This window comes from Lichenostomus cassidix, chromosome 6, assembly GCF_008360975.1.
Source record: "Lichenostomus cassidix isolate B80296 chromosome 6, HeHo_3.0, whole genome shotgun sequence".
NCBI lineage: Eukaryota > Metazoa > Chordata > Aves > Passeriformes > Meliphagidae > Lichenostomus > Lichenostomus cassidix.
This window is the reverse complement of record NC_139487.1, coordinates 111,328-126,760: the sequence shown is the minus strand read 5'-3', so window position 1 is coordinate 126,760 and position 15,433 is coordinate 111,328. Positions and strand designations below refer to the sequence as shown.

General features: G+C 40.8%; 2 protein-coding genes across 2 annotated transcripts in view; one reads left to right on the top strand and one right to left on the bottom strand.

Annotated features, from left to right (window-relative positions):
* CFAP46 (cilia and flagella associated protein 46) overlaps nucleotides 1-413 on the bottom strand; it is a 69,371-nt gene extending 68,958 nt beyond the window's left edge. The window contains exon 1 of the mRNA XM_085064503.1: nucleotides 65-413. Coding sequence (XP_084920629.1) covers nucleotides 65-113 — 49 coding nt within the window. The 5' untranslated portion in view covers nucleotides 114-413. The remainder of the gene's footprint in view (nucleotides 1-64) is intronic.
* A 1,831-nt stretch (nucleotides 414-2,244) lies between these two features.
* TCTN3 (tectonic family member 3) lies at nucleotides 2,245-15,178 on the top strand. Its single transcript, XM_085064539.1, has 13 exons — nucleotides 2,245-2,372; nucleotides 2,849-2,970; nucleotides 4,253-4,383; nucleotides 5,320-5,428; nucleotides 5,503-5,621; nucleotides 6,736-6,771; nucleotides 7,116-7,190; nucleotides 7,294-7,419; nucleotides 8,590-8,685; nucleotides 8,880-8,977; nucleotides 9,843-10,008; nucleotides 10,876-11,013; nucleotides 14,286-15,178. Exons 1-13 carry the CDS (start codon nucleotides 2,284-2,286, stop codon nucleotides 14,505-14,507), a joined length of 1,527 nt encoding a protein of 508 aa, XP_084920665.1. The 5' UTR covers nucleotides 2,245-2,283; the 3' UTR covers nucleotides 14,508-15,178.
* Nucleotides 15,179-15,433: the final 255 nt, after the last annotated feature.

Below are 15,433 nucleotides of genomic sequence, written 5' to 3'. Positions count from 1 at the left end.
GGATTTAAATTTCACTTGTTTTGAAAGACGGGCAAAAGGTCGCAGTCGCCGGCCGCCCGCTCACCTCGCTCGCTCTCTGCGGCGAGCAGCCGCTCCCGCACCGCCAGCTCCATCCCGCCGCCGGACGAGGCTTCACCCCGAGGGGCGTGGGGCAGCCCTGTGCGGAGAGCGCGGGGCCTTTCCGAAGAGCCCTTCTGAACGCTTCCCCGGACAGCCGAGGGAACCGGCTGCCAGAGGTGCTCGCCGGAGACCCGCAGTGGTCCCTCCGCCGCTCCCCGTTCCCACGACACAGGCGCGTATCCCAGCAGCGTTTCCACAACACACGCGGACCTGCCTTCCTTCCCTCCCTCTCTCACTCCCTCTCGCCCCTCGGCCTCCGGCCTCGCCCGAGGGGCCGAGCGATCCCCGGCGGCAGCGTCGCGCGGGGGAGCTGTTAGGAAACCGCCGCGGCAACGGGTGACACTGAGAGCGGGCGCGGGCTCGGGCTCACGGGCCAACACCAAAATGGCACCACCGTAATACAAAAGTCTCTAGTTTTTCTATTTATTATTCCTGCTTATGAAATACCTGTGCTAAGAGTCTGGCTGTATTATCCCGAATTTCAAAGAAAAATTACTGGCTGCTACATAATGAAAAGTAGTCACATTATTTGTGATAGAAAATGTACTATCAAAGTCTACTAATTATATCATGGTCAAACGACCAGGAAAACAAAGAAAGGAAACAAACAAGACTAACTTAAAATCAACTATTCAAATTAATTTTTAGATTACCGGAAAGGAATTAAATCAAGGAACTGATTAAAGAAAAAACAAGATTAAAGAAAAAAAAATCGCCAAGTCTACTTGGGCGATAGTCATATATCACTTCACTAAGCTTTCTAACTTTTCTTAAATTGCAACCCAATAAAGAATGTTTGGTACTCAAATCTGGAAAATAAGAAATAGGTATTCATCCTTCTAGTTTTTACCCAACAATAGTTATGGTCTCCTGATACTTTATAAATAGAAAGCAGTGGTAAATTGCTGGTAGCTTTTGTAAAAGGGTCTGTAAACTTTACTGCCCCTAAAGTCACCTGTCTGTACAAATAAAGAGATTAAAGTAGTCATATTAACCAACATAGTAAAAACTTTCAAGATAGAACATCTCCTGTAAATGATTGAAAGAAAGTGCACCAGGGAGATTACATGACAGTCCAGTTGCCTTTTATAGGATTTCTTTTATTTTCCTTGAATAGAGGAGGTACTAGATGACATGCTTGATTCCAGTCCTCCTACAGGCAAGGTGAGTCTAGTGAGAATGAGAAATAATACAGACCAAATACTCTCTAGTGAGAATAGTATAGATGTCAAAGGAACCATTGGCTTGCTCCATATACTTTTTTATTAAAATTACTCCCTGATTATTTCATGCTAATGTTTGTAGGTTCAAACATCTCATTTCATGTGTTACATATTTGTCCATCTCAGAGGGCTTTGCTGTAGTGTGTTTTTTTAACATGTAACGTAATTTAACATGCGATTCTTTTCCACAGTAAGGAATCCCCAAAGCTTCCAACAGCTTGAAAGCAGCAACCTTGAGTAGTCCCTGCTACGCTATCTGCATTTTTAATAATCTTTGACATGCTTTCTCTCATGAATTTGCCCTATTTGACTCCTTGAACACATACAGACTTTTTAATCTACATTGTGTTGTGCCAGTCAGATTCAGATGTTAAATAAATATCGCATGAAAAAGAACCTCACAAAAAGTACCTCCAAAAATATTTTTGATTAAAAGGTATAACTCTAAAAGCCAGAGTAGCCCAGGACTTAGCTGTGTGAGATTTTAACTCTGGCATTTGCTTGAGAAAAATTTTCATGTTGTCAAAATTAAGAATCTTCTCCCATCTGGCCCGCCATGTAGAAATGCTTGTGATACAAAGTCTAGAATTACTGAAACACTGTGTTTTACCTAGGCAGCTCTGCAGACCAATTTATGCACTCTAACATAATGTAAAACAGTGATTACTTAGTGACCTAATTTATATAATTAAAATTATAGCACAATGGGATAGCTCATGTTGAATGCTAGACACAACTGCTCTTAATGCAATTATGATGCCATAATATGAACTCTTTAATATTAGAAAATTTCTAGCAGCTTTTAGCAAAACTACAGTTACCTGAAAAGAACTCTTTTAAACATGCCATTTTAGAAGAGCGCTGCCCCGCCCCGGCCCGGCCCCCGCCGGCCGCGCAGGCGCCGAGACTGCCGCCCGTCGGTCGGCGTTGGTGTGCGGACATGCGCGGGTGTAGTGCCGTGCTGCTGCTGCTGGCATCGCTGCCCGCCCTTAGCCCCGTGGGCCCGTCCCCTCGCTCCGGCGGCATCAGGTGGGCAGGGGATGGGCTTGTGTCGCTGCTGGCGCCAGCCCGGGCCGAGGCGGGCCGGGAAACCGAGACCGGGCCTGGGTCCCCGGCGGGCGCTGTGGCTCCCGCCTGGGCTTCTCTGTGGAGTTGCCGCGCCCCCGGGCACGGAGGCAGCTTATCGCTGGGCTGGGGATTGGAAAAGGCTTCCCGGGGCCGACAACACAAGTGTAATACGTGGGCGCTGATTTTTTTTTCCAGTGAATTTTAGAGTGATATCTAACTACACTACTGGAGTATCCGCAAAGTTACTACAATGACGAGAGAGGCTTTCTGTAGTTGATTGTCAATGCTGGTTGTACAACTGCTCATCTAAACTGATTAGAAGTAATACTGTGTTGTGTTCCTGGCATCATGTCATGTAAAATACGAAATTATGCAATATAAAAAAGAATAGTCCATTTTACAGTTTGCTGGATGGGGCGGGGGGCTTGTCTTTACAGGTCTGTGAGTCAAGTATGTGTGGAAAAGTCGCTCATTTTCAGAAGTAACACCCCTTATCCTACAGACATCGTTTCTGATCCTGGTGGACGTGGTCCGTTATTCTGTGTGCAGCTGGATGACTGTAAGTAATCTTTCTTTTCACAGATTTTCATAGATTGCCTCTGCTGCGGAAACATTTTTCTTGAACTACCTGTTATAATTGTGCTAATTATTTTGGCCATTACAGTTCCAGAGAAACCATAATGAATCAGGGTCTGATCACCAAAGAAAAAAGAAAAAGAAAAGATTATTGCACTCTGTTCAAGGGTAGGGTGTCTGGCTGAGCACAAATCAGTCTTTATCAATTACTTATGTATCTGAGATACCTTACATAGTTTGCTACACAAAGAGCAGCAGGTAAGGGTTGACATTTGAAGTATCCCGCTACTATCATTTTCAGAAAGTGTTTTTTTATTGTGTCTTGGATTCTTTATATGCATATTTTTATCCTTTATTCTCAGCTGGCCATTTTTTTCACTAGTAATCATATATCCTTGTAGGATACGCCACCAACACTCTTTTCTCTGTCTTCTTTCCACATTGTACTTCATTTGAGTGATTCAATATCCAGTTCCTGGCATTCAATACAATTGCTGTGATCTCACATTTGAACTCAAACCATTTTCTCTTTATTTGTCTGGGAGTTGTGACCCATAGTTCCATCTGCTTCTGACCTAAATCTTTGAGTATTTTAGGTAAGGGGCTCAGAAGGTTAACTGGTACAACAGCTAGTCAGAACAAGGTTAGCTTCTTATTATCTTGTCCTGCTTTCAGCTCTGTACAGATGTTGCCTGAGTGTTTTGCATACAGGGAAGAACAGAAATTACAAGAGCCTCATAATATATATTATGATAGGTAGTAGTGCTAGAACTTTACCCATTCTAATTATCAGCAGATCTCACAGTAAAGATGAATTTAGCTGAGGGTTTAAGCACAGCTTAAAGTGCTGTCAGGCTTATGAGCGTTTCAGCCTGTAACTTGGAATCTAAATTTTATGCTTTTTAGTGAACTAACAAATGGGTAGTGCTTTGTAATTAAAATGTCACGTGTGTCGAATTTGAGCATCTCACAGAAATTACAGCACATATTAAGATAGCTGTCAAGCAGTTTTCACGCTTTTTGGAAAGTCACTTTGTGTATTAATACCTGCTTCCCATGAGCCGTACAAATTAGTACTCATGATATCATCCTGTTTGTATGTCATACTAGCCTATTAAAAGTATTACTATGGATTAATTAATATAAGGCACCAGCTAGCTTATAATTACTGAAGTTATTACTTCTAAAAATATTGGCGTAATACTTACTCTTTTCTAATAACTTAATATTAGTGGATTCCTTTCTTTTCTCGTTTCAAACTCTAGCAAAGCTGAACTATTTTCAACAGCCACAGGATATAAAAGAATCTGATTTTGTGAAGTTCTTAGAGAAGTATGGCAGACACTCTTTCTTAGCACCGTCAGAAGTCCAGCCATCGTTCTCTGCTTTTTACCGTGTGAGTTGAAAGAAAATAGCAATTGATTTGCACATATACTTTTACTAAAACTGTCTGTAATGACATTTAATAAGAACAGATTGAAAGATTCTTATCTTGTACCTAGAAGCCGTATTATCATAGAATCACAGCATATCCTTGGTTGGATGGGACCCACAAGGATCATCGGGTCCAACTGGTGACCCTACACAGGATGCCTCAGCAATCCCACTCTGTGCCTGAGAGTGTTTTCCAAATGCTCCTTGGGCTCTGTAAGCCTCGGGACTGTGACCGTTCCCTGCGGAGCCTGTTCAGTGCCCGACCACCCTCTGGGGGAAGGATCTCTTTTTGATATCCAGCCTAAGCCTCCCCTGACACAGGTCCAGTGATTTCCTTGGGTCCTGTCACTGGTCACAGAGAGCAGAGATCAGTGTCTGCCCCTTCACTGCCTCTCAGGGGAAAGCTGCAGAGTGTGATGAGGTCTCCCCTCAGTCTCTTCTAGGCTGATGGAGCCAAGTGACTTCAGCCATTCCTCATATGGCTTTCCCTGGAGACCCTTCACCATCTTTGTAACCCTCTTTTGGATACTCTTCAATAGCTTTGTCTTATGTTGTGGCACCCAAATGTGCCCTCAGGGCTCAAGGGGATACCATACCAGCATGCAGAGCAGAGTGGAACAGCTGCCTTCCTCTAGCAGCTAGTGGTGCTGAGCCTGATGCACCCAGGACACAGCACAGATGGCCCTCCTGGTTACCAGAGCACAGTGTTGAACTGTTTGTCTCTTAGTACTTTTAATTCCTTAGTGTTTAAAAAGTTTCTGGTCAGTTTCCTTGTATTTAGGTATTGGTTGGACAACCTTTTAGACAAAACTGGGTGTACACAAAGAAATACAGATTTGTCTCTTGCCCTTGGCTTTAGTATTCCACAGTAACTGATTTCTCCAAATTGTCTTTTCAGGCTGGTGATCCAATCCTAATCTACTTTGATTCATCATCTGTATTGAGCACGCTTAGACAGCCAGTAAAAATGGGAGCCAGCGGACTTTGTGTTGATGGAAATCCTGCTGGTTAGTAAAGGGGGAGGAATATCTTTGGGTGGTTTGCTTCTGTTTTATCTGTTGTCATGTCTTAACTCACACAGGCTTCCTGGACAGTAAGAGCACAAGCTGTACTCGGATTTTTGCTAACTTGAGCAAGAGCTGCATGACCGACCCTGCCCTAGATGCTGCTTCCTACTACCGTGATTTCACTATTCTAAAGGTGCATTTCATATTTCTTGCTTGGGTTCAAAATCTTAGTTGTTTGATTATGCATTGCCTTGTGCTGGGACATCAGCTAGCTGTAAAATTGAAGGTCATCTGGTATATCATCCCTGATCTCCCAATTGTTGAGGCTTTCTTGCTGAGAAACCTGTTAAAATGTTATGGTTGGTGATAATCCTTCAACTCAAGGTACTTTACAATAAATTCTGGTTTTTAGCAAATTCAGAATGTAATCAACAGGTACTTCATTGATACTTCATAGTTCTGATGGTTTATCTAAAATTCTTGCATTTTAAACAGACTCTTTATCAAAGTACTCCTATCTGTTCCATCAGCTTGATCAACCAAGCAGTACATATTCTCAGTAAAGAATTAAGATTTTTTTAACATAAAGTGTTATCTCTAAAATCATACTGAACGCCCCTTATTAACATTAGCTCTATTTATATCCGTGTCAATTTCTCTACTATTTATCCTGACAATAATTTCAAAGTAATCTATTTACTGTTCTGCGTTCATCCTACTGATCTTACTGAATATTTATATGAAAGTGTCTCTCCTCACCTTGTGGAGTTTTTCTGGTGTTCCAAGAGGCAACAACATTGTAAATATGAAAATTTTAAATATGTAAATTATTAAGGCTGATGACTCAGTTGACCCTTATATTGGAAATCTAAATCTGCATAACTGTAGTAGAGAGTATTCTGTTGATCATATTTACTTCATGTTTTCAGGGCTTTCTTTGTCACTGTTGCCAAAATTCAGTTTTTTCCTTAACTGGACACTGAAGTAATTACTTGATTGCAGAAGAAGGGAGTTTCAGGAATGGATCAGAGATGTGATACTTAAAAGTATCTGCATTCTGCAGGACATTAGCAGGGCCAAACTTAAATTTGTCTTTTGATATTTTAAAATGCCTTCTGTGGATTATGTCTGATTTATAGATTACAAAATGATGACAAGTTTTCACATCTGGAATAAACAAAGTAATTTTGTCAATATAATGTGCAGACTCTGTTTAGTGATGATTGTATGGCTTTCGTCACTTGCAAATGAAGCAATTTACTTAGATTTTTATTGGTATTGTAAAATGGTTTGTTTATTTTCCCCAGGTCCCAATTAATGATGTCGTTGTGCAGTCCATGAAGGTCAGTCTGTGTTGCCAATGAAAACAATTTCTGCTTCTGAAGGGAAAATGGGATTGTGCTGTGTCTGAGACAAGATTTTTCTTCCCAAAAGTATGACATTATAGAAAAAAAAGTACATAAAAAGAGTGTATTTTTAAATGAATGGGCACAGATAGGACTAAAGTCAGCGAGATAGCTTATTTTCTTGGAAAAAGATTGGGGATCTGGAGCAGGATGATGTGCCCCCAGGTCACAGCTACAGCAGGGAGGTAAATCTGACTTGGATGGAAAAGCAGTGAAAAAGAGTAAAAAATGCACACTCCTTTTAAACAATTACTAATTGTGAAGATGCTTACTGTCTCCAGGTAAATGTCACTGCAGTCTCACCACCTGGAGCTCCCCACATGAAAGACAACACATGCACCAATGTTGTTTCTGAGGTACCTGAATCTTCTTTCCTTTTAGAGCAGCTTAACACAGGCTTAAAGTCATTGCCCTATTACTTTACTCTGTCTCAAATTATTCTCTAAATTGGACTTTCAGGTGATCTATGAGATAGAATACAGTGGCACAAATGGGATTCAGAGTGTTTCTGTCCAGTTCAGAGTGAGCAACATCTCTGGGAACTCCAGATCCTCTCTCCAGCAGCACTTCACCATGCAATTCTGGGTCAGTATCCCCATCCTCCCTGGAATTTTACCAAGTTTGCAGTCTGTAGTTTGTGACTCATTTTTGCACAGATGAGACCTGAAAAGGTTAGAGCAGTGTCACTGTGGTATAGTAGTAACAGAACTCGGAGGCAGGTGGTGGTTGAAGGCAGGTCAAGAGGCATTTCTGGTCTCATGTAAACCATGCTAATAGAAAAATGGAGGCTCAACACAAGTATGCAGTCTTGCATTGCACAAATTTCAAGGAGCTGTTTATTTTTATATGACTGGTTTTGCTCTTGGTTTGGTGTTAGGTGGTTTTTTTGTTTGTTGGGGTGTTTTGTTTGGTTGTTTTTTTGTTGAGGTTTTTGGGGTTTGGTTTTGTTTTGTTTGTTTTTGTTGTGTTTTGTCTGTTGTTTGCTTGGGTTTTTTGTTCAGCCTTTTTTTTTGTTGGGGTAGAAGGGAAGAGGATGAGCTAAGTTACCAGCAGGGTCTTGTGAAGGAAAGGGTTGAAGCTAGTGCTGTATCTGACGTGTTCAGTGTTCACGAACAAAGTTGCTAAATTTATTCCAGGTTCTTTTTTAACTCTGCCTGTATAGCAGGAAACAGATTTTCTTTGAAGAGGGGTAGAAATCTGGGAAATACTAATGTGTGTTAAGTTCACATAAGTCAGAGGCAATGTAAAGGCACATAAGTTTAGAGGCAATGTAAAACTGGATAAGTGGTGACCTCAGGGGTTGATAAATGTGCAGTGCAAGCTTTTTGAAGTTATCCCTAGAGGCTCTTGCCATACAACAATTTAGAAGTGGAAAGTGCCATGGAATCAGGGTCAAGGCAGGGTGTGTTCTGCAGTTCTTCTGTAGAGTTGCCCAGCCTGATCTGTTCACTTCCTCAGAGACAAGTGTTGAGCCATAGGAATTCATTGTATTGAGAGCTTTCCTGGTAGTGTCCACATTTCAGAATACTGAAATTTAGTTTTTTACCTCCTAGACTGCAAATGAAATCGGCCAGATAAGAAAGAGGCCTTGGAAACAAATAGTGGGAGTTTAACTAGTGTATAATAGTTACTTTAAAAAAAAACAACTTTCCATTTGTATTTTTGAGAATGTGAATTTGATCTTTGGAGATGAATGGATGTCATTGGTGCTAATATTTTCCTCTTCTTCTATTTTTTCCCTTTGCATCTTTGTAGACCAGGAGTCTTCCTCATACGTTGCCTAGAAGTGGAAGCCCTGGCTATATCATTGAAGCACCACTGTTGATTACAAACAGTGGTGCCATGCAGCATGTATCCTCTTTCTGCTATGAGTTTTTGTTTATTGCTGGGTTTTTTTGATTTCTGGTACTCCACTGTCTGGACTTTTATATTCCCCTGATAGGAATAAGGAGGAATATGAGGTGAGTGGATTATTAAATACAAAATCAGTGTTGTATGTTGTCTGTTTATACTTTCGTTTGGCTTCTTGATGTGCAGTCTGTCAGATGAGCGTATTACGGAGTGAAAGTGATGGCAGTTGCTCACGACTCCTCAGACACACAGTACAATTTGGAAGGAATATGAGAACAGGTTGCAAAATCAGGTAACAATACACTCTGCAGTCATCTGTCCTGACAGTTGGAAGCTGTGGATTCACTTAGCACATTTTTCTGTAATCTTTCATGTAGTGCTGTGTAGCCTAGGTCCTTCCCTGAGGTCATCGATGGGTCGCTACAGATCTTTCATATACTCCTAAGAGAACTTGAATATCAGAAAGGTGGTGGACCACTAGAATAATCTGAACATTGTGAAATTCTTTTGGGACATTTTGAGGCTGTAGTCTGACAGTATGTCTTGGGCAAAAGTAGAGTTGAGGAGTGAATCTTAAAAAGTGGTTGTATTGATTATTTGGATTGTTCTTTTGACAGGGCAAGTGTAGGACCAGTGATGTGATAAGGAAAACTGACAGCTCTTCAGCGATCTTATCATGCATTACCCTGCCCTATGTTTCTCCTTTCACATTGCAGAAAGGATTGAAACTACATGTGTTTAATACCAATACTTGTTGACTCATCATAAGAGTGTGGCTAGCACAGGTCTTTCCTGTGAGAACATCCTCCTGTGTTTTATAAACAAAGATAAAGTTTGGATGTTTTTGAAACAGTGTCTCGAGATTTGGACAGTTCAGGCCTGGCCAATCAGGCCTAGGGGGAGCTTTCTGACTGACCAATCTGAGTGACCTCTGAAAAGTCTATATATATTGAAATCAAAATAATAAACGCTCTCTTTCTTGTCACACTGAGAACTTGGGTCTTTTTCTCTGCTAGTGGCTCAACAGCGACATAAGAGCAGAAGAACTACCTATTGCAAAGAAAGGATGTTGATAGTGGTTTGGGTTTTTGGCTTTTTTTTTTTTTTTTTTTGTTCTGGAAATCACTTTGTAAAAGCTCTTATTTTCTCATTTCCAGCCTATCCCCAATACTGGAAGATGGTAAATGTAGTTACATGCAGCAGAAGTTATACAAGGCTTTTCAGGGGGTCAACAGAACAGAGGACCTTGCTATAACTGGCAGTGCTCATTTAACCCAGGCAGAAGAGTGGATGACCATTCTGATTCAGAACTGCAGCGTGCAGGTAATATGCATGCAAAAAGACCATCTGTAAATATTTTTTCTTTCATATTTTTGTATTGCCCCGGGGAGGTGGGTGTATCTGGACTTCCTCTGTGTAATGATCCTATGACTCTAAAGGGTCTTAATACTTGTAAGGAGCCATTCTGTTTATGGTACATGTTATTAGGGTCCTTAAGGAAAAAAAAACCCAAAATGAAAACAACTGCAAAAAACCTGCCAAAACCAAAAACAACTACAACCAAAAAACAACAACAAAACCCCACAAAACAAAACAAACAAACAAAAAAAACCCCAAAAAACCCCAACCAAACCAAAACAAAAAAACCCACCAAAAAATCCCAACAAACCCTGACAGATTGCCTATCTCTTGACTCCTGTTCCTGCTATTTAAATTGGCAAAAAGAGTTTAATATTGGATCCAGTGTTACATAGTTTTCTGACAGCCTTTTGGAACTAATAGTAGCTGGTTACTTTCTGTTAATGATTATTATAATAATCCTTTCTGCTTTTCCAGAATAAGAACTATCTTGGTAAGGATATTTGTATCCTATTATATTACTTAATAAGATTAAACATTTTTGACCCAATTGTATTGTAATAATTGTTAATCTGTGAGGAGATGGCTAAGTGGAATGTGAAATCCAAGTGGTAAAGCTGAGACAAATTCTAGTTGGAAATGAGATGACAATGAGATGGATATAGCTCCAAGATGGGTGGTTTTCCTTACCAGAAGTTACGCAGTTAGTGCTGAAGTGATTGATTCAGGTTCTGTGACCTATATTATCTAAAACATTAGACTTTGACTATAATAGTTCCTTAGTCACTTGTAAAATACTCTGTTGTTGATTTGGGTATGTTTTATTTTCAGGCTGTGAATTGCACTTCCTGTTGTATGGTTCCTGTGACTCTGGAGATACAGATATTGTGGACTAAAGCGGGCCTCCTGTCCAACCCACAAGTTCAAATACTGGGTGCACGGTACTTTTACCAGTGTCACCCCCTCAAGGTATGGAATTAAAAACCCTCCCTCACACACACAGGTAATTAAATGGGGTTTACAGCTTATTTAAGAACCAAGGAATCAAATGGTCTTGAAACTAAGTAAGCTGAGATTTCTTGAATTTTAGCAGTTGTCTGGCTGCAATGGCAGCCTTCCATAGAGGAAGGTTGCTTTGTGCTCTGTTCAGTACTGTCCTCACTCAGTTGCATAACTGCAAAAGATACCTTCTTTCCAATCCTAAACCACATTCTGCCACTTAAGGATTTAATCTTAAACTTTCGATTACGGTTGATATAAAGTTGTAGTTACAAACATTAAGTAATTCCATGTTTATTTAGTTGTTTCTTAAAGCCTTGATATGGAATTCGAGTTGATTAATTTTCACAGACTCCACTGAATGCTGATAATCTGTGCAAGAAGATACTTCTGTTCCTTTAGAGCTTCTGAAATCACCAACAGGTAGCGGAGGAAATGACTAATGCTGATGGCAGCATATTTGAAGAATTGGGGAGGGAGAGTGTAAGCCTGGAAGAGGGTATTCAAGGCTGGGTTGGACAGAGTTTTGAACAACCTGGTCTAATTGAAGGCATCCTTGCTCGTGGCAGAGGGCTTGAATTAGGTGACTTTTAAAGGTCCCTTCCAATCCATTCTATGATTCTGTGATGTCAGCAGGAGCATGTCAGCCAACACAGAGGACAATGAGTAGTGTCTTTCAAACATGTGGCAGTGGATCCCATTTTGATTTTTTTTTCTTTTTTTGACATCACATAGTCTTTTGGGCAGCATATATATTTCAAGGCTTACACTTGTCTGTAAGGGCTTTGGGGGGAGCAGCTGACACCCACCGGGGCATTTTCATGGCTGGGAGGTATGACACAAAAAGTATCTGTCTGATCTGTTAACATTCTTTGAACTTCAGACTCAGTCTAAATGAGGTTTTACATCACTTGTTTGAACGTGTCTCGCAGGACCCTTTTGTCCTCCTTTCTTGCAAAATACTTGAAGAGGATAGGAAAATGTTCACCATGTAAAACTCATATTGCCCTGAGGCAAACTGACACTCCCACCCCATGAAAATACTTTTTAAATCACCTGTTATATGGCTTCTTTTACAAAATTTCTGTCTTGAGGAAGAAGACTTGCATTCCTAGTAAAGGTTTAGAGTGCGAATCCCTCAGTAATGATTAGATATCAAGAACAATGAGATTCAGATTTTGTTTGTTTGAGCAACTGATGCTAATAACTTTAGAGCTTTAAGGTATATTGCAAAGCAAATGATAAGAGAGCAAGTTCCTGGCAGTAAAAAAACGCCATTAAAATCTGTACTGATTTCATCAGTGGCAATCCACAAATTAGTATTGTTAGTAAAGATCTTTTAGTGAAGGACCAAGTTGCTCTACGGCCTGCAGTTAGGAATTGCAGCTATTTGTAAGCATGCACATTACTTTCCAATTATGTTACTTCCCAGCTTTAGCCTACAGATTTTCTACATGAGAACTATCGTCTAGTTCCTTTAATTATTCTTTAGAGAAACCTTTTTTTATTTAGACCACCCTGCATCACTGGAGAGTTGCCTAAGTAACTGACCAGAAAACAGAGAACCTAGGGAAGACATCCCGAATTTCACACCCATCCCCAATATCTAGTCACAGGTATATTTGACTTCCTGAAAACACAGGACATTTTTTAATGATGTAGAGTTCTACAAGTGCATGTTGGAAGTTGCTTGTGGTTGCCTTCTCCCAGTTGTTCTGGGGGCTTGTGTATAGGTTTTTTCCCCTGCACTAATCTCTGATTTTAAGGCAGTTTTTGAAGGTCCAGAAACTAAATCAATCATCTTGAGGTTTTGTGTTGACTAGGGTGACTTGGCCTGTTGTGTATTTACTCATTGATAGGAGAACTTACATCTGTCAGAAGTGATGTGGAAATTCTAATTGTAACTGCTCTGCAGTGGTAAGTTGTGACCAAGGACTGATCTGGTATGGAGGGCAAGAAGGCGTTAAACTGGCTGGAAGGAGGAGTGCTAGGATACCTTGCAAGTGAGTGAAGTTTCCAGGTGGTGAGAGAAGAGACAGCCTCAGCATTTTCTTGTAGCCATTCTGGAATGGGAACTGCTTGGGGACTACCTTTGTGCAGCAGAGTGGGCCTAGAGGATGGGCCCACACCTGGCTGAAGTGCCCTTTGCTGATGTTCTCAGGATTGGGGCTGCTGGTGCAAAGGGGCACAAGGAATCTTCTCATGATGCTTCTTTGCAAACTCCATGTAGAACCATGTACTGCAGCTGAACCCAATGCATTGTTCATTATATATTTTATTTAAGCACAGAAGTGCTTTTTATATTTGTTTTGGGGGATATCACAAAAGTTCCAAATGGGAGTCTCAGTATTTTTGTCTTAAGAGTCACATACTCCATCTCACAACTTTTTTGAATGCTTCCTTTAGAATTTTGCTCTAAAGGCAGTCTTTGAAGTTCTTCTCAGGGAAGTGAATGAGGTGGTGAATTCACAGGTTGGCTAAAACCAGTGCAAGCACAGAAGGTATGCTGCCAGTAAATTCCCTGTCAGAGTTAGCATGCAGAGCTGGGAAGTGGGGCAGGGAGTGAGGTTGCTCTTTTGGCAGCAGCATGGTCTTAAGTCAGCCCAAGGTGGCCATGAAACTCCATGCAGCTCAAGGAGGAAGTGTAGTGTATTAGTTGTCTTGCAGCACTCCGTTAAAACAGAAAAGAACTGAGGCTTTAGAAGTTCAGTCCCCTGTTTGATTTTCACTGATGTCTCTTTCCTGAAACAACATCCCAAAGTATGAGAAATTAATGTATGCTTGTATTGGGTCCCTGTTTTTATTTATTGATATTTTATTGATAGAATTGCATCTTGTGGAAGTTCTTTCTGTTTCTGTCAGCAAGCACTTGTCCCAAGAGCCAGGTGATCTTTTATAAAAAATTAAGTTAGCTTTGCATCTGTTGTTGTTACTAACTAGCTGGTACATCTTTCCTCTGAGCAGAAGGCTTACTGTAGCAGAGCTTGAGTCACTGCTGCCATTTTGGAGATCTGTAGCATACAATGCCCAGTGTCTACTGATCTTTACTATGCGCTCAATTTACCTGCCAAGTATCAGTTTTGGGAAAGAGGGATTACTCCTTTGAATATTTAGGACACCTAACTCCCACCATCCCAAAGACATCCTGCTTGCCCGTCATCTGCAGTGAGTAGAAAATTGAGACGGGATATATCTACTGTATTAACACTTCTAAACTATTTTTGCTTCCCTTCTTGCTGCAGTTTCTAAACGTGAGCACGGTACCTGTGACAACCGTCGTTGCCTTCACTGACATGACGGATTGGCCAGAACCTCCCCGAGGCCAGCCCCAAATGCACTGGAAACTCCCATTTGACAGCTTTTTCCCTTTCAAAGTAGCACTGAATGAAGAAAGAAGTTACAGAGGTGATCTGGCTGGCTATTTTTTATTGATTCTAATAATGTCTAGTATTTTCTGCTTTTGAAAAGAGATGGAACCTGTACTTAAAGTTCAGCAAATGGGTACATTCAGGATATGATCCAGATCATGGGCTTTTGTCTTCAGATTTTTATACTGTGTCTGTGATATCTATGTGCCTTCTGTTCTTGGATTAAGCTATGCAGACAGCTTCTGTCTTGTGTCCTCTCATGTCCCTGTTCTCTGTATGTACCGTCTGTGAACATCACAACAGTGAAACACTTGAGAAATGCAGGGATCCAGAGACATTGCATTAATGAGGGAAAAGGAGGAGGACATTAAAATGATTAGTCCGTGTTCCCAGAAACCAAGAATGCTCTGTAAACCAAGGAGTATGGAGAGAGAAGCAAAGTTCAGCCAAAGCATTTTGGAGCTGCTTTCAGTTAGCTCCCTGCTGGAGATGCACCTGATTTTTCTGTATGGAACTAACTGAACATTTAAGATACAGGAGCCCTCCCAGGCGGCCTGAATTCTTATTTTAGGGTAGATGTGTGCCAGTCAACCATAACCTGTCCTTGTTAGATGACAACCATGCCTCTGTGACACTTCTTGAATCTTACTTTTCTGTGTCTTTTCAAATACAGATATTCAATGGAAATTTTCATGGTTTAATCACTGTTTACATTAGCAATAGTGTTGCATAAAACAAAGTAATTGTAAATGCCACATACTCTGAAATACAGTTGAATTTTAGTGATTTGTCAAAATGTCTTCCTTCCTGGAAGAAGTGGACCTGAATATAGTTTTTCCTAGATCAGAAACATTCTCTTGTGTCTCCAGCTAGGTACTGAACTGAAAATGATAACCAGTATAATTCTAGTGGCACATCAGAGAGAGTTGTGAAGGGTTCTAAAGTTAAAACATTTATTATTTTAGGAAAATTTGTAGATGTATTATGAGACAGAAGCTTGCTGCAATACCTTACGTCTGGCT